Source organism: Scyliorhinus canicula, chromosome 1, assembly GCF_902713615.1.
Source record: "Scyliorhinus canicula chromosome 1, sScyCan1.1, whole genome shotgun sequence".
In the NCBI taxonomy this organism is placed as follows: domain Eukaryota; kingdom Metazoa; phylum Chordata; class Chondrichthyes; order Carcharhiniformes; family Scyliorhinidae; genus Scyliorhinus; species Scyliorhinus canicula.
In genome coordinates this window covers 100,904,514-100,928,350 of record NC_052146.1, presented here as the reverse complement: position 1 = coordinate 100,928,350, position 23,837 = coordinate 100,904,514, and the positions used below count along the sequence as shown (strand labels likewise).

The 23,837-nt window shown below is 42.0% G+C and overlaps 1 protein-coding gene across 1 annotated transcript in view; it reads right to left on the bottom strand.

The window, feature by feature from the left end:
* Positions 1-23,837, bottom strand: part of LOC119975033 (receptor-type tyrosine-protein phosphatase U-like) — a 1,028,343-nt gene that overhangs the window by 545,120 nt on the left and 459,386 nt on the right. Inside the window, exons 9-10 of the mRNA XM_038814894.1 lie at positions 18,453-18,761; positions 5,609-5,718 (exon numbers count right to left, since the gene is read on the bottom strand). Of these exons, the coding sequence (XP_038670822.1) occupies positions 5,609-5,718; positions 18,453-18,761 (419 nt within the window). The remainder of the gene's footprint in view (positions 1-5,608; positions 5,719-18,452; positions 18,762-23,837) is intronic.

The window sequence follows — 23,837 nt, the reverse complement described above, 5'->3', positions numbered from 1 at the left end:
TAGCTTAGATCAGAAAGATACTTCAGACCTTGAAGTTAGTTCAAACAGGTTTATTGAACCAATAGCACAGATCTCTGTGAGTTCAACTCTGCTAACTTAAGTGTGGTTACTCTGTCTGACTGAACCAGACTAGCTCTTAGTCATGTGGTGGAGGGGTGAGATTGTAACAACTCCCTTGACTGACTCTCTAGATGTTCATCAGTGGAAAGAGGTGGTCTGTGAGTGCCTCATGTCTTTTGTAGTCAGATCCCACCCCTGAGTGTCCTGCCTGCTTATTAGTCATGTCCTGTTCTCTGTGCCCAATAGCTGCTTGTCTGTATATCATTATGTGTGTGTCTGTATATCATGACATTGGTGGTTGAAGAAAAGCACTGGGAAGGCTGATGTGGTAAAACAGGATAAGATAGTGGGGCTTGTTAAAGTGGTAAAGGAAATCCCAAGTGAAGTGGAAGAGGTGCAAATGATTGTACAGCCTGATCAAGAGGTGACTGATAAGAAGGTGCAAGATCACTTTAAAGAATTTACTTGAGTGGGTAAAATTTATTTGTGTATCAGGAGGAGCAGGTAAAGAAACTACAGTGTTAAGGGATACGGGAGCTAGTCGATCTTTAATGGGAAGAGATGAGGAGTTATGGAGTTTGGGAAGAATGTTGCCAGAAAAGGTGGTAATAAGTGGAATTCAGGATTAGAGGACTCGTGTTCCATTATATAAGGTAAGGTTGGAAAGTGCAATGAAGAGTGGTGAAGTGGCAGTAGGAGTAATAGAGAAACTATCTTATCCTGGAATACAGTTTATCTTGGGCAATGATATAGCTGGATCGCAGGTAGGAATGATGCCTACAGTGGTTGATAAGCCAGTGGAAAATCAGACAACTGAAGTGTTGAAGGACAAATATCCTGGGATTTTTCCAGATTGTGTGCTAACAAGGTCGCAAAGTCACAGGTTAAGACAAGAGCAGAAATCAAAAAGTGAAGATGAAGTTGAAGTGCAATCATCAGGAATGATTTTTGATCAGATGGTTAAAAAAGAACAAGAACAGGTGGAGGATGAGGCGGATATTTTTAGTTCAGGAAAATTGGCAGTTACAACAGAAAGATATAGAAAGAAACCGGCTGTATCAGAAAGCATATACGGAAGGGGAATCTGAGTGGATACCAGAGTGTTATTACCGTAAATGTCTTGATGAGAAAATGGAGACCGTTACATATGTAGGTGGATGAAAAGTGGGCAGACGTTCGTCAAGTAGTATTGCCGATAGGGTACAGAAAGGAGGTGTTGCGAGTTGCACATGAGGTACCAGTGGGAGGTCATTTGGAAATAAGGAAAACTCAAGCTAAAATCCAGAAAGATTTTTATTGGCCTGGACTATATAAAGATGCAGTTAAATTTTGTCAATCATGTCACACGTGTCAGGTGATAGGGAAATCTCAAGCAGTGATAAAATCAGCGCCCTCAATACCTATTCCAGCAATTGAGGAACCTTTTACAGGGGTCCTAATTGATTGTGTAGGACCGCTTCCTTTTCCTTATTCCCAAATGACCTCAGACATTAAAGACAATGTTGAGGGCGTATTGTCACGATTATCCAGAGGATTGGGATGAAGGAATTCCATTCGTACCGTTTGCAATTAGGGATGCACCTAACGAGTCAACCAAATTTTGTCCATTTGAACTAATTTTTGGTCATGAGGTAAGAGGACCACTTAAATTGATTAAGCAAAAATTGGTGAGTGAGAAATCGGAAATTACATTATTGGATCACGTATCAAATTTTAGGGAATGATTAAATAGAGCAGGTGAATTGGCTGGACAACATTTAAAAGTTGCACAAAATGTGATGAAATGGGTAGCGGACAAGAAATCCAAAGGTCGTAGTTTTGCCAGTGGAGATAAAGTTTTAATGTTGTTACCAGTGGTCAGTGAACCTTTAACAGCTAGGTTTTGTGGAGCTCATCAGATTGAAAGTAAATTAAGTGAGGTGAATTATGTGGGTAAAAACACCAGACAGAAGGAAGACTCACCGAGTGTGTCATGTGAAGATGCTTAAAAGGTACTTTGAAAGGGAAGAAGAGAAAAAGGAGGAGGTTTTAATGATTCTAACTCAAAGTGATGAACCAAATCCAGATGACTGTGAATTTGACATACCTCAAATTAAAATTGGAAAACGAGGATGTTCTTAAAAATTGGGATAAATTGTTGAGTTACCTTCCAGAGGAAAAACGAACTGACCTGAAAGAGTTATTGATATCACATGGGTAGGTTTGTGGAGATAAATTGGTAAGTACTAAAATGGCTGTACATGATGTAGATGTGGGAAATGCTGTTCCAATCAAACAACATCCATACAGACTTAACCCTTTAAAATTGGCACAGGTTAACAAAGAGATTGAGAGTATGCTTAAAAATGGTATAATTGAAGTGGGTTGCAGCCAATGGAGATCACCCATAGTGATGGTACCAAAACCAGACAGTACCCAATGGTTGTGTGTGGACTATAAAAAGGTTAATATAGTTACAAGAATGGACTCTTATCCGATCCCACGTTTGGAGGATTGCATTCAGAAAGTGGGGCAATCAGCTTTTATTTCAAAACTGGATTTACTTAAAGGTTACTGGCAGGTACCTTTATCCGAAAGGGCGAAGGAGATTTCAGCTTTCGTGACTCCAGATGGTATGTACCAATTCAAAGTTATGCCATGTGGCATGAAAACGCCCCAACCACATTTCAACGGTTAACTGACAAAGCTGTTTCAGGATTACCCAATTGTGCGGTTTACATCGACGATCTGGTAATATTCAGCCAGATATTGAAAGGAGATTTGAAACATCTGATGGAGTTATTCAATCGACTTCAGGAGGTGGGTTTGGTGATAAACTTAGCCAAAAGTGAATTTGGAAAAGCCCAAGTCACTTTCCTTGAGGAGTTTCCGATACCCTCAAGATGAAGGGAAATAATGCGATTTCTTGGCATGAGTGGATTTCATCGATTGTTTAGGAGGAACTTCCTCACCCAAAGGGTTGTGAATCTATGGAATTCCTTGCCCAGTGAAGCAGTTGAGGCTCCTTCATTAAATGTTTTTAAGGTAAAGATAGATAGTTTTTTGGAGAAAAAAGGGATTAAGGGTTATGGTGTTCGGGCCGGAAAGTGGAGCTGAGTCCACAAAAGATCAGCCATGACCTCATTGAATGGCGGAGCAGGCTCAAGGGGCCAGATGGCCTACTCCTGCTCCTAGTTCTTATGTTCTTATTTGTGCAAAAGTTTTGTGGCGTGATTGCTCCACTGATGGACTTGCTTGTCAAAAATTTCAGTGCACAGGGGACTTTCAACACGCATTTGACTGCCTGAAAGCTGTGATAGCCAATGCTCCTGTGTTGGAGAATTACAAGGTTCTCTGTGATCAGATTGAACTAAAGTATCTGACTTTAAAGAGAAATGCCGAGGCGAAGAGAAATGGACGGATCATGTAGAGACCTTCTTGTTCAAAGAGACTATCAATCATGAAGGATTTCAGTTGGAGGAAGAAGAACAAAAATGGACTATATTATTATACCTGTTTGCGTGTGTTGTTTTTTGAAACACAAAGTATATTTACTGTGTGCGTTTCTTAAAGGATAGTGAAAAGGTGAAAAATGAAACCACCTTGAAGTTGATAGTTTATTTATTTTTTCTTAGGGGGGGGCGAAGTGTCATGAGAATGTCGCTTTAAGAAATGTTTGGCTGCTCATTTTACTGAAGTGATATCAGAGTGTGGATGGAGCTGGACTGTGTAGCCATCTGGGGATGGCCACTTACAAACGGAAACATGGCCACTTGCGAAGAATCACGGGAAATATGGCCAATGCAGGATCCAGATGAACTCAGAGCTTAAGTGTATATTTGCCACTAGATAACCAGACACTATCGAAGCCCCCAGCCGATTTGCATTCTAATGACCCATTTCCCCAGAACAAAAGACTTGTACTCAGGTATCAGATACAGATCCAGACTCATCGGCGCCACTCCCTTCACCGAGGAAGCCCAAACAGCCATGGTCAAAGACCACTCAGGACACGCCAGACATAAAGGTATCCATCCCTTTACTGGCTAAAATCGATGGCAGTAATCGAATCCTGCCGAATTATTGGGTCCAAAGCTAAGGACCGCCCAAAAGAGCGCAAAACCCCCAAAGGATAAAAAGAGACTGTCTCTTTTGGCCCCGGCGCACCGGCACTCTCTTGGCCCCGGCTTGTGCCCAAAACCAATTGCAGCACCACGACCAGAAGCAAGTTCAAGACCAATGATCGCTATCAGATGGATGAGCCCAGCAGAAACGAAGTCACTTCTCCAGAACCAGCCACGCAAGATCCGAACAAGGGCCTTGTTCCTCTGCATAAAGCCGGGTGCCTGAAGTTAAGTACAGGTTGTTGTCGTGTTAGATGTAATTTAGCTTGTAGTGTTTTATGTTGCATGTCGAAGTAATTCTTGTATAAATAAACTATCATTGAACTTGAACTAACTATCTGGTTGTTGTGTCTTTGATCGATATCCAGCTAAACCTTGAGGTGGTATCATCTGATACCTGTAGACTCTGAAAGCAATATCATCATTAATAACTGTCATGTTAGTATCCAGTTAAATAGAGCAACATTATTGGCATCTCCAGTGCAAATTGGCAACTGCTGTCTGTCAGCTTTTTACTTTCGTTTTAGGCTTTTTGCTGCAGGTGCGTTTTAGTTTCGTTTTCAGTGTTGGAGCTGAAGCCAGACAGAGCAGATGTACTGTTGATCTCCCTGCCATGAAAAGACTATCTCTTGATGATTTGGTGAATTCATAATTATAAATGTTTTCAGTCGTGACTTTAACCTGATGTGCTCCTGTTTAAGGTTATGTTTTTTGCAAGTCTTCTGGATGTTAAAAGGACAACGTAAGCAATACTTAGTGTTATACTCTTTGGGGGTTGTATTTGAATTAATGGTTGCTAAGATGTTCACTGCTTGTTTCAAAAAGGTTAACTTGAGTTCATAGAATAAACATTGTTTTGCTTTAAAAAATACTTTTCCATTTCTGCTGTACCATACCTGTAGAGTGGGTCATGTGCTCCCCATACCACAATCTATTAAAAGTTGTGGATCAGGTGAACTCCATGACACACTGTGGGGTTCTCTAAACCCTGGCCCATAACAATGGGCTGAATACAACAAAAAAACTAAACTGCAATAAAAGAAAAAAACGACAAAACTGTCGACATCCTGGGATGGGAGGTTACTTACTTGCTCTAATAACACTCAAGAAGCTCAACATCATCTAAGGAAAAGAAGATTGTTTGATAGGCACCCCATCCACCACAACAAAATTCATCCCTCCACCACCAATGCACATTGGCAGCAATGTGTACAATCTACAAGATGCACTGCACCACCTCACCACAGCTTCTCCCACAGCACCTTCCAAAACTATGAACTCTAACACCCAGAAGGAAAAGAACAGCAAATGCTTGGAAACAGCAACATCTAAAAGTTCCCCTCCAAACCACACACCTCCAAACCACACCTCAGAATTAGGTTCCTGTCCTATCTGTAACCAATAACCTTCAGATCTTATTATAAGTTATTTAGCAAAATAATTACCTCATACTGTATGATGATGCCATTAGGCTCCAGTGGTTCACCCCATTTCAACAATATCATATTCTCCAACGGTACTCCACGAATGGACTCTGCTGGAATTGCACCAGGTACTGGGGAAGAAGAAAACCATTGTGGTTACATCCTGATAGACATTGTAAAACTTGAAAGTGCCACATTACAGAGAATGACTTAAAGTCAACAGCACAGAAAACATGCCATTTGGCTCCATGGGTCTAAGTTGGTGTCTATGTTTCATAAAAACCTCCTCCCACCCTTTTTTATGTAACTATATGAGAATATCCTTCTTTTCTTTCTCCCCTATGTACCAGTAGCTTCTCTTTAAATTCATCTATACTTGATACCTGTGCCACTCCTCTTTCCCGTGCTGCAAGTTTCACATTCTTATCACCCTTTGAGTAAAGGTGCTTCAACTGAATTTTTATATTTATCGTTCCTAGATTTGGTCTCCGACAAGTGAAGACATCTTCTCCATGGCTAACGTATCAAACTGTTCCATAATCATAAAGACCTATAAAAAGCATACATCACGTTTACACTGACTATATCAAACAAAGGCAAAGGCAGAGATCTTCTACCCTAGAGGCACCAGGAAAGATGTGCCGGGGGACCCCTCAGGAGTCCCTACACAAGGACTGCATGGAAATTGTTTGAGAAGTTTCAACTTCCATTAGCAATTACCCTGCATCTGAAACGCATTGAAACTCAGATTGAAAGTCATACACTTTGGATGGCTCCCACTCATTTAGTGTAATAGTTACCCAAGAAAAGTTAGAAGCATTAAAAGCAGTTCCAATTCCTGGGTAACTATACTATTTACCTCCCCAGTGCACTCCCCAACTACAAACCCTAAATACAATCCTCCTACTTACCCTACTTACCTCCCTCCTGACCCACTCCCCCACCAACTACCCTCTCATCTCCTGATCCTCCCCTCAGCACTTGACTATCCTCCTGTGCCCGCAACCCACCCCACCCCAACCCATCCTACCCTCTCATCCGTACACAATGACCTTTTCTCCTAGCTTGTCAAGTGTCTGGAAGGTTCAAAGGCCCATTCCATGTTCAATTAACTACCAATACCGCTGAAAGTCAAAGAGCGGTTAATATGGATCCACACGTTGCATTGCAAAAGCGACCCCGACCAGGAAACAGGGGGACCGGACTGACCATACTACCGTTTTTTAACTATTCTTCACGTTGTTTTACTGTCAGCCGAACTACAAGTAAACACTTTTCTGAACGTGACTTAAGAGTACACTAAAACGCTTAACCTCTGAAGCTGTTGGATCTGTGTCCACGTACCCATACACTAAAGAGGGGAGTCCCGCTAAGACTGATCTCACTGAATGAGTCTGAAACAGCAGAATGGTGGTTGGAATAGGACCGGTCCTATGAAGTGAAAAGCAGAAGAATCCTCTTTAGAGGGAAAGGAAATAGTAAGAAATGGTGAGAGTCAGCAGGATACAATACGGAGACAATATGTTACAACCTAAGTATTATCTCTCGCATGTCCCCCCAGTTCTGTTCCTCAATAATACCGCAGGAGGAGGCAGACCAAAAGGGCCCATCTGCCTTGTAATTAACCAAATGGCAGGGTGGAAGGCTGGAATCAACAAGTGTAGCCATCCCCTTCTCCTTACCCCAGCAAATCTCCTGATCGATGGGAAGAGTATCCATCACCTCGTGCTTTACAATAAAACGACTCGAAGCACTAAGTTTGTCACTCACTGGACTGTAGATCAGATCAGTCAATTGAGAACTTATAATGGTACCTACTTTATTTGCGGTCATAAGGCCAATCCCTGGTTACCCCTTAACTGGTCAGGATCCTGCTACCTGGGCTATATGGTTCCCCCTATTCACCACTCTACAGCGTTCTCCCAAAAGGCTTTGAACGCCCGGAGAAAGAGAAGGGCAATATTCCTTGGTATGGGACGGGGAAGTTAGCCTGGTAATCCATAAAAATGGCAGTAGCTGTAGAAAATATAGCAAATGATACTGCAGAGGTACTGGACAGGATCTCTGCAGAAATGGTGGCCATTCGGACAGCCTTACAAAACAGAATGGCCTTAGACTATATCCTGGTGGAAAAGGGAGGGACTTGCACCTTGATAGGGTCAGATTGTTTCACCTACATATCAGATGTGGCCGAAAACATCATCAGTTTGGCCAATCACATCCAAAAAGAGATACTTGACGGTTCAAGCCGAGGAAAGTGGGGTTCATGGCAAGAGTGGCTGGAGAGATTGCTGGGTGGCCTAGCTAAGCTGGTTCTGCAAGACTTAGTTTTGATAATTGGACTATGCATGGGCTTACATCGGACAGGCATGGCTATCAAATGCTGCTGTTGTATGGGAGCTAAAAGCATAAACTCAAAACCCACTCCAATGGCCTTGATTGTTGCCGAAAACCTCCCAGAAGACCTATGCAAACAAGAGCTACAGAGAATACTGCCTGAATAAGGTTGTCATATATGGATATGACAAAAGGGGGGAGTGTAGAAATGCAGATTTCTGGCTAACTATAACCAAGGCATGATAGGATACTTGGCCATAATTGTGGTGTACTGAAAATTCTGCTAAGAGGGCAAGAATAGTTTGGAGGGTCCCCTTTCCTGTGTATTGTAGTGTCACTTCCTTATCTATATCCATCTGTTTCCACACTTTGTCATACACACATAGTCATGTATTGATACATTATCGATGCAGCTCGAGTATATCCTGGATTTGTGAGGATTCATGATTTGAAGTTAAATAAGGTCTTTTAGGAAGGTCTTTAGGATTTTAAGCTGAGTAAGGGTTTTTTAAGCACCAAGATTCAAAGTCATGTGGCATTTGTTTAGTCCAGTGTATAAGTGTATAAATATGCAGGAGAGCTGTTGTACTTTGGATTCTCACCCTAACCCTAGCTTAGGCGCAATCTCCCCTTGTGGCATGTAAACTAAATTGCCTGTTGATGTTAACCTATATCTTGTTGTCCGAGTCTTACTTGGAGTCGCGTTTTCAACACTTTCTAAGGCCTTCTTAATGAATAAGTCTTTGTTCCACAATATGCTCAGTAATAAAAATGTATCAAAAGCAAGGTTAGTGCAGGCACCTTATCTGTGTAGAAATGGCATACATGGCAGATGCACGTAGACAATTACTTTGATGGACATTGGTGAATTTTAAGTAATGACCAATGCCTGGATCACAAATCATGTTACCTGGTACCTGGGACTTCGATGTTGTGGCCATTTCAGAGACATGGATAGAGCAGGGACAGGAATGGTTGTTGCAGGTTCCGGGGTTTAGGTGTTTTAGTAAGCTCAGAGAAGGGGGCAAAAGAGGGGGAGGTGTGGCGCTGCTAGTCAAGGACAGTATTACGGTGGCGGAAAGGATGCTAGATGGGGACTCTTCTTCTGAGGTAGTATGGGCTGAGGTTAGAAACAGGAAAGGAGAGGTCACCCTGTTGGGAGTTTTCTATAGGCCACCTAATAGTTCTAGGGATGTAGAGGAAAGGATGGCGAAGATGATTCTGGAAAAGAGCGAAAGTAACAGGGTAGTTGTTATGGGAGACTTTAACTTTCCAAATATTGACTGGAAAAGATATAGTTCAAGTACATTAGATGGGTCATTCTTTGTACAATGTGTGCAGGAGGGTTTCCTGACACAATATGTTGACAGGCCAACAAGAGGCGAGGCCACATTGGATTTGGTTTTGGGTAATGAACCAGGCCAGGTGTTAGATCTCGATGTCGATCAAGGAACAGCTATTGCATGTTCTTGATAAGTACGTACCAGTCAGGCAGGGAGGAAGGGGTCGAGCGAGGGAACCATGGTTTACCAAAGAAGTGGAATCTCTTGTTAAGAGGAAGAAGGAGGCCTATGTGAAGATGAGGCGTGAAGTTTCAGTTGGGGCGCTTGATAGTTACAAGGAAGCGAGGAAGGATCTAAAGAGAGAGCTGAGACGAGCAAGGAGGGGACATGAGGAGTCTTTGGCAGGTAGGATCAAGGAAAACCCAAAAGCTTTCTATAGGTATGTCAGGAATAAAAGAATGACTAGGGTAAGAGTAGGGCCAGTCAAGGACAGTGGTGGGAAGTTGTGTGTGGGGGCTGAGGAGATAAGCGAGATACTAAATGAATACTTTTCGTCAGTATTCACTCAAGAAAAAGATAATATTGTGGAGGAGAATGCTGAGACCCAGGCTATTAGAATAGATGGCATTGAGGTGCGTAGGGAAGAAGTGTTGGCAATTCTGGACAAGGTGAAAATAGATAAGTCCCCGGGGCCGGATGGGATTTATCCTAGGATTCTCTGGGAAGCCAGGGAAGAGATTGCTGAGCCTTTGGCTTTGATTTTTAGGTCATCATTGGCTACAGGAATAGTGCCAGAGGACTGGAGGATAGCAAATGTGGTCCCTTTGTTCAAGAAGGGGAGTAGAGATAACCCCGGTAACTATAGGCCGGTGAGCCTAACATCTGTGGTGGGTAAAGTCTTGGAGAGGATTATAAAAGATACGATTTATAATCATCTAGATAGGAATAATATGATTAGGGACAGTCAGCATGGTTTTGTGAAGGGTAGGTCATGCCTCACAAACCTTATCGAGTTCTTTGAGAAGGTGACTGAACAGGTAGACGAGGGTAGAGCAGTTGATGTGGTGTATATGGATTTCAGTAAAGCGTTTGATAAGGTTCCCCACCGTCGGCTATTGCAGAAAATACGGAGGCTGGGGATTGAGGGAGATTTAGAGATGTGGATCAGAAATTGGCTAGTTGAAAGAAGACAGAGAGTGGTAGTTGATGGGAAATGTTCAGAATGGAGTTCAGTTACGAGTCGCGTACTACAAGGATCTGTTCTGGGGCCGTTGCTGTTTGTCATTTTTATAAATGACCTAGAGGAGGGCGCAGAAGGATGGGTGAGTAAATTTGCAGACGACACTAAAGTCGGTGGAGTTGTAGACAGTGCGGAAGGATGCTGCAGGTTACAGAGGGACATAGATAAGCTGCAGAGCTGGGCTGAGAGGTGGCAAATGGAGTTTAATGTGGAGAAGTGTGAGGTGATTCACTTTGGAAAGAATAACAGAAATGCGGAATATTTGGCTAATGGTAAAATTCTTGGTAGTGTGGATGAGCAGAGGGATCTCGGTGTCCATGTACATAGATCCCTGAAAGTTGCCACCCAGGTTGATAGGGTTGTGAAGAAGGCCTATGGTGTGTTGGCCTTTATTGGTAGAGGGATTGAGTTCCGGAGCCATGAGGTCATGTTGCAGTTGTACAAAACTCTAGTACGGCCGCATTTGGAGTATTGCGTACAGTTCTGGTCGCCTCATTATAGGAAGGACGTGGAAGCTTTGGAACGGGTGCAGAGGAGATTTACCAGGATGTTGCCTGGTATGGAGGGAAAATCTTATGAGGAAAGGCTGATGGACTTGAGGTTGTTTTCGTTAGAGAGAAGAAGGTTAAGAGGTGACTTAATAGAGGCATACAAAATGATCAGAGGGTTAGATAGGGTGGACAGCGAGAGCCTTCTCCCGCGGATGGAGGTGGCTAGCACGGGGGGACATATCCTTAAATTGAGGGGTAATAGATATAGGACAGAGGTCAGAGGTGGGTTTTTTACGCAAAGAGTGGTGAGGCCGTGGAATGCCCTACCTGCAACAGTAGTGAACACGCCAACATTGAGGGCATTTAAAAATTTATTGGATAAGCATATGGATGATAAGGGCATAGTGTAGGTTAGATGGCCTTTAGATTTTTTCCATGTCGGTGCAACATCGAGGGCCGAAGGGCCTGTACTGCGCTGTATCGTTCTATGTTCTATGTTCTAAGTGACAGACAGTTGTTTGAATAAATCAAAACGTCTCAGCTGAGAATTAGAACCAAATAAACTAAGTAATGGGCTAAACACAGATAAGGATTCCCTTAAGAATGTGATCCATATGACTGATTAGAGAAAAGAATTTTAGCCGGAAATCCTTGAAGCATTCGTGAAAATTACTTTTAAAAATGGCCTTTTGTTCAAATTACTTTTAATTTGTAAATCTGGAGTCACTTGTATCTTGAAGTTTTTTGCTTTAACTCTTCATTGTCTCAAGGACATTTCAATGTACTCACAGAAAGTTTGTCGATGTAATTTTTTGCAAATAGACCAAACGAATTCTTGAGAAATAAAGAGTAGGTATTCAACCAGACTGAGACCTTATCTATAAGCGAGAGATAAGAGGAATCTTACAGATCTCTTGACACTAATTTTCTGAGCTGCAGGAGAACTAGTATCTTTCTGTCTATCCTATGAGATCCTTTCAAAGTCCTAAAAACGACAATAAAACTATCCAATGTTTATGTAATCCCGCCTCATAATCAAAAAGTGTGTTTATCAGCCGTACATTCGTAGGAATTGGCATGTTTGCTTTTATTCACTGATAGACAAACGCTGAAGCTTCCCTTTTGCCTCTGTTGGGTTACCCCTGAACCTGAGGTTGCCAGATTTCTATATACAAATCTATGAGACACCTGCCGGGAATCTGTATACCTTCTAGCAGGCCAAGTTCTGATCTCAATCAATTAGTAGGGAAAACAGTGAGAAATTAAGAATGGAGCCTTCGTGAACCTGATCCACTCGAAACCCATTCACATTTTGGACCATTTCCAGACAATTTTTGCACCAGTTTGGCTCAGGCTGTTGCTCAGTTCACTGAAGGAAAAAGCAACAGCCATGTTTGAAAGGCAAAGAAAAAAAAACAAAGAACACTCTTCTGGTAACTCTTATTGTAACAATAATGAAGGGATTGGGGGAAATGTGTTGAGGTGGATAGAAAACTGGTTGGCAGAGAGGAAACAAAGAGTAGGGATTAATGGGTCCTTTTCAAATTGGCAGGCAGTAACTAGTGGGGTACCACAGGGATCAGTGCTGGGACTGCAGCTATTCACAATATATATCAATGATTTGGATGAGGGAACAAAATGTAACATCTCAAAGTTTTCTGATGATACCAAGTTAGGTGGGAGGGTGAATTGTGACAAGGATGCAGAGATCCTACAGCATGATCCGGACAAGTTGGGCAAGTGGGCAAATCAATGGCAGATGCAGTATAATTTGGATAAGTGTGAGGTTATTCACTTTGGAAGCAAAAACAGGAAGGCAGATTACTACCTGAATGGTTGTAAATTGGGAGAGGGGAGTGTGCAGCAGGACTTGAGTGTCCTTGTGCACCATTCGCTGAAGGTAAGCATCCAGGTGCAGCAGGCGGTAAAGAAGGCTAATGGTATGTCGGCCTTCATTGAGGGAGGTTTCGAGTATAGAAGCAGGGATGTGTTGCTGCAATTGTACAGGGCCTTTGTGAGGCCACATTTGGAGTATTGTGTCCAGTTTTGATCTCCTTCTCTGAGGAAGGATGTTCTTGCTCTCGTGGGAGTGCAGCGAAGGTTTACCAGACTGATTCCAGGGATGGTGGGACTGTCACATGAGGAGAGAATGACTAGATTGGGATTGTTCTCGTTGGAGTTCATAAGAATGAAGGGGGATCTCATAGATACTTATAAAACTCTGACAGGACTACACAGGGTAGATGCAGGGAAGATGTTACCAATGATATGTGTGTCCAGAACCAGGGGTCACAGTCTGAGGATTCAGGGTAAACCATTTCGGACAGAGATAAGGAGACATTTCTTCACACAAAGAGTGTTGAGCCTGTGGAATTCATTGCCACAGGAAATAGTTGGTGCAAAAACTTTGAATATATTCAAGAGGCGGCTGGATATAGCACTTGGGGAGAATGGGATCAAAGGCTATGGGGAGAAAGCAGGATTAGGCTATTGAGTTGGATGATTAGCCATGATCGTGGTGAATGGCGGAGTAGGCTCAAAGGACCAAAAGTCCTTCTCCTGCTCCTATTTTCTATGTATCTATGTATGTTAACAATTTACTGTAACTACATCCAATCACTAGATGGCAACCGAACCCATACATGTGGATCACGTGATACTCTGGATTCGGGCAGTAGGTCATTAGGCGAGATAGTAAATAGTTGTGTTATCAGGAGCTCTGTAGCTAGTATCATAGTTTTATCTGTAATCTTTTATTTCTTAGCCAGCAAGACAAATTTATCTATTTTGAAGTGTAAATAAATTAGCTTTGTTCAAAACGTAGCTTGATGTTCTTTGTGAGACACTTTACTTCGAAGCTATCCTCATTAAGAAATAAAGAACATCACATGATATCAGGAGTGGACATTTGTGCATGCTAAAGATAAGTAGAAATGTACAGAAAGATAAGAGAAGTTTGCAAGAAATCTCTGTGAAGAAAAAGCTTGGACAAATTTCTCATCAGAGTCTGACTTCAACGACGACATCGAAGCAAATCCCAATCGGAGCAAGATGGAAGGTCTGGAAACTCCATGGCAATTTTGTACTTTGGGCACAGTAAACGTTAATTGGCGCAATTTCAAGCAACAGTTTGAATTGTATATCTTTGTCCTAGACCTAGAGGTGACCAGCGACCAGCACAAAATAACACTGTTTTTAACAATTGCTGGCTCACAAGCCATTGAAATCTTTAACTTGTTCCAGTTTGGGGATGAGACAGATAAAAAAAAGTATGACAAAATTATCAAGAAGTCTGACAAGCACTGCCAGTTGCAACAAATCAAAACGTTTGAACGGTATATGTTCTGGCAAAGAGTGCATAAATCAGGTGAAACGCTTGACTGCTTCATAACGGATCTGAGACTAAAAGCACAGACATGTAATTTTTTGATTCTCCTAGACTCACTTTTGGGAGATCAAATAGTCTGCAGAGTAAAAGTGACAAACTGCGATAAAAGTTATTGAGAGTCTGATTTGACTCTGGAAGGTACAATCAGAATTTGTAGAGTACGCAAAGTTACAAGGAAACAATTTTCCTGACAAGAAATGATTGTCGGAGAAAGTGGCGTGAAAACTGACAGTGTGGCCAGCGCCATTAATGCAGTAGTGCACCTAAAAAAGAAACATGCTTTAGATGGCAGCCATTTTAAGAATGACGGCAGCCATTTTTGAATGAATTCGCGAACACCATTACGTGTAAAAGGTGTGACAATACGCATCAGATTAAAATATGCCCTGCATATGGAAAAACCTGTGCTAAATGTCACAAGTTAAACCATTACGCATCTCAATGTAGATCGGGAACAAATTTGCAGCAGTTTACAAAGCTTAGGACAGTAAACAAAGAAGAGCAGTGCAAAAAGTAAGCATTAAAAATTTTTTTAAAGCAAGCGATTAAACCTGATTCAGAAGAAAATGAATTTGACTTTGAGGATTCCTTCTTTGTTGAAACAGTTGAAAGCATAGTAAAAGCACTTCAAAAAATTACCAATTTGGAAACTTTAAAACAAATTTCCATTGTTCAGAATATAGATGACTGGATGGTTCCTTTGACGATAAATGGAACCAACATCAATGTAATATTAGATACCGGAGCAGGAGCCAACCTTATCAATCAAACAGATATAGCCAGATTAAGGATAAAACCAGTGATTGACGAGAATGATTGTCAACTGAGAGATTATAATGGCAATTTGATAACCATAATGGGTACTTGTTATTTAAATGTCAAAGTTAAAGAAGTAAAAATTCCAATTAAATTCTAGATTGTTGAATCAGTATATCATCGTTACTTGAAGTTCAGGCATGTGAGATTCTGCAGCTCATGAAATGCATTTACAGCTTGGACAGGATTTCATCAAATTGCAATGACCAGATTGAGGCGATTATTCAGAAATTTCCTCACGTCTTTCGTGGTATGGGAACACTACCATTTGAATACAAAATCCAGTTAAAAGCAAATACCAAATCATTAATTCATCCATCAACGAGGGTACCAGCTCCTTTGAGGGAATGTTTAAAAGTGGAACTTGAGTGTCTGCAGAAGTTGGGAATAATCACCAAAGTTGAAGAACGAACTGACTGGGTCAGTTCTATGGTTTGTGAAGAAAGCCAACGGTGACCTGAGAATCTGTATCGATCCCAAGGATCTGAATCAGAATATTAATCTGGAACACTACCCAATTCCTAAAAGTGAGGAAATTACTAGTGAAATGTCAGATGCCAAGATCTTTACCAAACTAGACGCATCCAGGGGTTTCTGACAACTAAAATTAGAGGAGTAAAAAAAATTTGGCACGTTTAACACACCATACGGGAGATGCTGTTTCAACAGAATGCCTTTTGAGATTATTTCAACTTCCCTAATTTCTCATCGGGCTATGAAACAGATGGTCATAGGTATCACAGGCATACAAGTGTACGTGAATGACAAAATCATTTGGTCATCAAATGAAGAACAATAATGCACGACTTCTGCAAGTCATGAAGTGCATTGAAAAGTTTGGTCTCAAACTGAACAGAGCCAAATGGCAATTTGGCATCTCCAGACCAATTTTCTTGGGTGATCAACTGTCAGCTCAAGGAGTCCAACCAGACAGTGAAAAGATAGCAACCATTACCAGAATGTCATGTTCAAAAGACAAGAAGGCAGTCCTAAGGATGCTAGGTGTTGTCAGTTTTTAGGAAAATTCATACCAAACTTGGCATCACACACCACGGCACTAAGACAGCTTATCCGAAAGAATGTGATGTTCAATTGGTTTGATGAACACAACAGAGAGTGGTCTGATCTGAAAAGAGCACTCACTACAGCAGCTGTTCTGTCATTCTTAAATCCGATAAGCAGTATGAAGATCTTAATGGATGCCAGCAAAGACAGCATAGGTGCAGTGCTGTTACAACAGACAAGTGAAAGGACACGGAAACCAGTTGCATATGCCTCGAGAGCGATGACACCAACTGGGCAATGCTATGCGTGGATTGAAAAGGAGTGTTTGGGTCCACTCCTGGGTACGGACAAATTCCATAACTACGTATATGGGTTACCCACATTCACAGTTGAAACCCATCATTGACCTCTCAACTCCCATTATAAAAAAGAATTTAAACAACATGTCTCCACAACTACAGAAAATGGTCATGAAACATCAAAGGTATGATTTTGTCTACATGCCAGAAAAGGAGATTGTTGTAGCTGATGCACTATCACATTCAACTGATGATCGAAGGATGACAGACATTGTACAGGTTATTAAAGCTCAAGCAATCCTCATTGAAGAGAACCTACCTGTGTCTGATGATAAGTCGAAAATAATCAAAGAGGAAACAAGTAAGGACAAAACTATCCAACGAGTGTTAAAATACATGGGGGATGGTTGGCCCAAAAGAACTTGTTCCAACTACCGAAATCTACAAATAGAATTAAGCAGTGTCAATGGGTTCCTGCTCGCATTGTAATACCGATTTCTTTGCGACAAATGATCCTCAGTAAGGTGCATGAAGGCCATCTGGGAATGGAGATGTGTTAAAGGAGAGCTTGTGAGTCCGTGTACTGGCTGTGAATCAACAATGACATTAGCAACCTAGTTGCACAATGTGAAACATATCAGAAGAACAAGTCCCATCAACGAAAGGAAGCAACAACTGTGCACAAAATCGGCACAATTCCATGGTTGAAATTAGGCATTGATCTGTTTTTCTTTCAAGGAAGAAAATACTTGATAGTCATTGACTATTTTTTGAATTATCCTGAGGTAATCAAGCTTCCCAACTCAAGATCGAAGGCAGTCATCAAGGCTACGAAAGAAATATTTGCTAGGTATGGCATCCCATTCACCGTAAATGAGTGACAATGGACCGTGTTTTGACAGCATCAAATGGACTGCATTTTCAAGACAGTATGACTTTGATTATGTAACCTCTAACCCACATTATCTACAGTCAAATGGAAAGGCTGAGAAGGAGTGCATATTGCCCAGATGTTACTGCAGAAAGCTTAGGATTCAAACAGCGACCCAAACTAAGTTTTGTTAAGCTACAGAGCGACACCACTTGTGACGGGATACACATGAGCACAGTTGCTGATGAACAGGAAGATCCTGAAAATGAAGACGCAAACAACAAAATCAAAAACAAAAAGGAAACAACAAAAGTATTATGATAGAACAGCAAAAAAATCTATCACCGCTAGAACAAGGTGATACTGTCAGAGTACAACTTCCAAATGAATGGTCCATGGCACATGTCATATACCAGGCAGCTCCACATTCCTATATAGTAATAACAGAAGAGGGTTCTATCTTGAGCAAAAACCGCAGAACACTTCTTAAGGTGAATACGACTTAACCCACATTTCCAAACATCACAATAGATACAAAGCTACTCAAAGCAACTCCAACAGTATGTCAGGAAGATATCATCCCAGCAACAAACACAGCAACAACACCATGAAGGAGCAATGGAGAAGATTTCAAGACAAGATTGTCTTGAGAAGATTTACATGTCTCAGGAAAAAACAGACAGACTTAATTTGTAATTTAAAAATTTTTTTTTTAACTGATGGACAATAATATTATGAAACCATATACATATGTTTGAATGCATATCCAAACAACTTCAAAGGAAGGGGGAGGGTGACAATATGTGTATTGTAAGAATAATGAAGGATTAACAATTTACTGTAACTACGTTCAACCACTAGATAGTGATCAAGCACATACACGTGGATCACATGATATTCTTGTTTTAGGGGAGTAGGTTGCTAGGCGAGATAGTGAATAGTCAAGTTATCTGGAGCTCTGTAGTTAGTATCATAGTTTTAGTCAATCTGTAATCTTTTATATCTCAGCAAGCAAGACAAATCTATTTTGTCATGTAAATAAATTAACTTTGTTCAAAACATAGCTTGATGTTCTTTGTGAGACACTACACTTCGAAGCCATCCTCATTAAGAAATCAAAGAACATCACACTTACCATCTTCTTCTGTCTGAAAGATAAAGTCTTTGCTTTCTTTTCTTCCTGCACTGTTGATCAGAATCAGATGGACATAAATTTTTTTGTAAGGCAGGAGATTCTTAACGGTGAACTCAGTGACCATTGGGTCAGTTTTAATGCAATTTCTCAACTCCAGATTGTAATCAACTTTCAAGGTGTAGCGGGGGCAAACATAGATAGAGTAAGTGTGGCAGCGAATGATGTTGTGTACCAGTGACTCCCAACGTAATGTAATCTGTCTTGGCTTGATCTCAGAGAAGGTGAGGTTCTCAGGTGCCCGAATTGGTTCTGTAATTAAAAATAATGGTAATAAATGTCGACTCTAGGTAAGTACCATTAAATTTATTAACAATAATGAAGTATTTGACATCAGGAATTTTGTTTTATTTGTATTGACTTCAGTGAAATATGAAGCAAGAGTTAGTAGAATCATCTGACTTTGTGATGACGGAATCGGCTACAAATATCAAATGCTTCTTGTGATTTTAGAGGGCATTCAAAATATCGAAGTGCTTTATTACCTTGCAAGATCCCTTCAATCACAACCTACAACAAATTCTTGATGTGTCGAAGTTGTACAAAGAAAGAATTTCCATTTATATACCACATGGGGCTGGTTTAGCACAGTGGGCTAAACAGCTGGCTTGTAATGCAGAACAAGGCCAGCAGCGCGGGTTCAATTCTCATACTGGCCTCCCCGAAGAGGCGCCAGAATGTGGCGACTAGAGGCTTTTCACAGTAACTTCATTGAAGCCTAGTTGTGACAATAAGCGATTATTATTATTTTTACGTGTCTTCCTCATTACTCCACAGCCAATAAAGAACCTCAATATTAACCTCCTCGGCATAGTCAGGGGAGAATCTCTGGGGAGATTAGGGGTGGGAAGGACGATGATGACAGAAAATGAATTGTGCAGAGCCTAACTTCAACTCAGTGCATATTTCATGACACTATTTTAAAGGTGACAGGCATTGCAGCATCTGAATGGTTCACCATGGAGAGGTAGTATGGCTGTTAACATACTTATAGTTGGGTTCCTATAGTGCAATTGAAAGCCCAAATTGAAGTGAATTGCTGCTGCATGGGTTTCCCTGGGTAACAGGAAATTAGGCACTGAAAAGGAGTTAAGATCTGCCAGTTCCCAAACCATGAGTGATTACACAAAGAAATAGGGATATGGTATATTAAAACAAACTTTATTACTAACAAAGTGTGAAAAGCTTTAACGTCACACCAGAAAAAGCTTACAATTACTCCTCAAACAATATAACTAATATAGTTAATATAATATCCTTAATTGTTATTGTTATTCCCAATTAACAAGAAAAAAAACAACTCGGCTCTCAATTTACTTTAACTACCAATGGCACATAGGAATACGTGTTTTGCAGAGATGTTCTTTAAGTAAGATCAATCTCTTTAAAGAAAAGATCTGACTTCTCAGACCATGCAGAAAATCTGGCTGTAATTTTTCAGAAGATGCTTCTTAGCTTGTTTCAGCTCTCCCTTGTTCTCAGACAAGTCAGCATTGCTTTTAAAGACTGTTAATCTCTTTTAACTGAACTGCAGTGAGAGCAAAACTGCTTCACTTCTGGCCACAGCTTCATTCAGCTCAGAATTGCACTGACTTTCTGCAAGATGCCTGATACCTTGGCTCCACCCAGTGATTACATAATTTCACCAAGCTAAAACCTAATTAATTCTAAAGGGAATCCGCTTAATCAAAGCAAAGTTGCACTCGCCAGCTTTTTCTGATGATTTATTTGCACCCCTGGCTCCCAAACTTACGGCACCAAACACCTATAAAATAATACGTCTGAAATTCCTAGATTCATTACACATGCCTAAACTGGGATACCAAGGCTGATCCAAAACCGAGCCTTGGGTCTGAATCATCTGAGTAAGCTGCTTGCGCCTCCATAGGCAGCACAACCTTCTGCAATGCTTTTGGGGTGTCTGCCTTACCATCCGTGGCCTCAGGTGAGTGTCGGGGAATGTAATGAGGGACAAGGGTGAGATGATTGTGGCAGGAGTCGCTCAATAACAAACACACAAGATCTAATGCCTGTTTTAGGGAAGGGTGTAAAATTGTTCCACCCTATTGCAAGTAGTCTTGAAATGGCTAGAAGCAAATGAAAGCCGCAAAGCAGCAGGTAGAACAACTAGTCTCAGCCGGGACAATCCAAAGGTGTCAGTTCCCTTCTTGGCCGGCTTTTATCTGTGGATCTTAATAAGCCTCGTTGTTGGGCCTTAGCGGGGGAGTTTGGATTCAATGAGCTCCACAGGGCGGTCAATCAGGTGATCCACTTGAGTCTCATGGATTCTAACAAATTTCTCCCCCAAAGTCTGCAAGCTGCTCTGTCATAAAGGGTGGAGGAAGTCTCCTTCTTCGCTTTTCCTGTGGCTCCATTTCTCCCTGTTGTGGGGCTGGGTTGTGGGCAGGTGACGTGTTGCGGAATGTCGCTTCCACGTCGATTGTAGGTGACTGCTCCATGGTGAAACTATTGCCCAAAACTATGGACGTTTAAGTCTCCATGTCGGACCCTGAATCATCCACCCCACGCATCTTCGTGCCTGTGCCCCTGGGGGTGTTGTCCCTTAGCCCTTGGATGACACACAGGAGAAATGGATGGCTGTCACATCCGGCGAGGCCAATACTGGTGTTGGCTCCCTGCTTTTAAGCTGGTCTATATGCTTTTGTACCATCCGCTACATTGTTTGCACTGTGTATGATACGATTATGTTTTCCACTACAGTCCCTGGTATCCACCAGGCACTATCTTCAAAGTTCTGCACATATCCAAAGATGTGCGGGTTAGGTGGATTTGTCATGCCAAGTTGCCCGTAATGCTCAAAGGTTAGGTAGGGATATGGAGTTACAGGGGTGGGGTGGAGGAGTAGGCCTAGTTAGGGTGTTCTTTCAGAGGGTTAGTGTCGAATTGATGGCCCGAATGGCCTTCCTCTGCATTGTAGGGATTCTATTCTATATACTGTGTCCCCTGGCAGAAAACCTCTGTCCTGTATCAGCCTGATGCGGCATTGTTGCTGGAGATCATATAACCTTTCCACTTCCGGCCAATATCAGGGAATGTCAGGCTAAGACGGGTCATCAGCCTTCGGCCAATGAGTAATTCTGTTGGTGCTGCTGCAGTCATCATGTGTAGTACGGTAGATTAATTGTAACAGTGCCAACTTTGTCTTCATGGATCCCTTGACCTGCTTCCTCATGCCCTTCTTAAACGTCTGAACCACAGCCTCGCCAGGCCGTTTGAAGAGGGATGGTGTGGCGCTGTCCGAATATATTTTACCCCATTTGACCTCATAAAGTGCGAGTACTCCTCACTACATAGTAAAAAGAGTGTCGTTATCCGTAACCAGCGAGCATCTTCATCTTCCTGACATTCCTATGCATCCATTGTGCAGGTACTGCAATATAAGGTGTAATCTACCAGCTACATCACCCCCCCCCCCATTTATGCAAACGCTGGTGCCACACGGCCAGTCAATGCCTGGAGAGGCTTCTTCTGAGATCCACCCGACTTGCCATGCCTCCCGTTGTGGGTAGGACCAGTATTTCATAAATCTGCATGTTAGTGACTAGCTTGTCTCACTTCAATATGCAGCTCACTTGATCTACTCGAAGCACTGGGATCTAACCCCTTTGCCTCGGAGACCTCAGGTGAACGCCATTCAGTACTGGTCCCCACAGACGAGGACCAAGTGGAACGGCACTGGGGAGGGGGCTCCAAAAGGATTGGAGGCTCCTGGGTGGATGCCCTCTGGACAGGATGGCACCATGACACAGCTGGTGCCTCCAGGGCACCTTGGTACTGCCAGGGTGCCAGGCTGGCATTGTGCCTGCGATGGGAATCGGACCTGGAGATTCTCTGCCCGTGTCAGGTGAGTTGCAGTGGGCCCCGAAGGCCTCATAATAGGTGAATTGGGCCTTTAGAGGGGTCCAGGGGTCGCATTGGTGGGTCAAAAGGTAAGGGCGTCATTTAAAAATGACGTCACGATCTCCTCCTGCTCTGAGGAATTCTGGTGAGCGGAAGTCCTGTTAGATAGCATGGTCTTTCGCAGCACTGCGTGAAGAGCAAACGATTGGAGAAGACAAATGTAGGTCCTTTACAGATAGAAACAGGGAAATTTGTAATGGGGGACAAAGAAATGGCTGAGTAATTAAACACATACTTTGGTTCAGTCTTTACAAATGAGGACACATATCAGATACCAGAAATGTCGGGGAATGCAGGGTTTAGTGAGAGGGAGGAACTGAAGGAAATAAATAATAGTAGAGAAATGGTGTTGGGGAAATTGATGTGATTGAACACTGATAAATCCAAAGGCCTGGTGATCTGCGCCCCAGAGTGGCTTTAGAGTTGGGTGGTCATCTTCCAAGAATCTATAGACACTGGAACAGCTCCTACAGATTGGAGGGTAGCTAATGTAATAATAATAATAATTAACTCTACTATTTAAAAAGGGAGGTGGAGAGAAAACAGAAAATTATAGACCAGTATCTGACGTCAGTAGTGGGGATAATTCTAGAATCCATTATCAAACAGAGCACTGAGGAAACAGTGGCAGGATTGGACAGAGTCAGCATGGATTTATGAAGGTGAAAATCATGCTTTACAAATCTACTGGGATTCTTTGAGGATTTAACTAGTAGAGATAATGAGGGGGAGCAAGGGGATGTGGTTTATTTTGACTTTCAGAAAGCTTTTGACAAAGTTCTACACAAGAGATTAGTGTGTAAAATTAAAGCATACGGGATTAGGGGTAATGTATTGAGATGGACAAAAAAACGATTGGCAGACAGGAAACAAAGAGTAGGAATTAACACATCTCTTTCAAATTGGCAGGCAGTGACTGGTGGGGTACTGCAGGGACCCCAGCTATTTACAATATATATATTAATGATTTAGATGTGGGGACAAAATGTAATAGCTCCAAATTTGCAGATGACACAAAATTGGATGGGAGGGTGAGCTGTGAGGAGGATGCAGAGATCCTTCAGTGTGATTTGGATAGTTGAGTGAGTGGGCAAATGAATGGCAGATACAGTATAATTTGGATTAACGTGAGTTTATCCACTTTTGTAGCAAAAACGGGAGGCAGACTATTATCTGAATGGCCATAAATTAGGAGAGGGGAATGTGCAATGAGACCCGGCTGTCCTCATTCACCAGTCACTGAAGGTAAGCATGCTGGTACAGAAGGTAAATAGTATGCTGGTCTTCATTGTGAGAGATTCCAGTACATGAGCAGGGATGTCTTGCTGCCATTATTCAGGGCTTTGGTGATGCCACACCTAGAATATGTATGCAGTTTTGGTCTCCTTATCTGAGGAAGGATGTTTT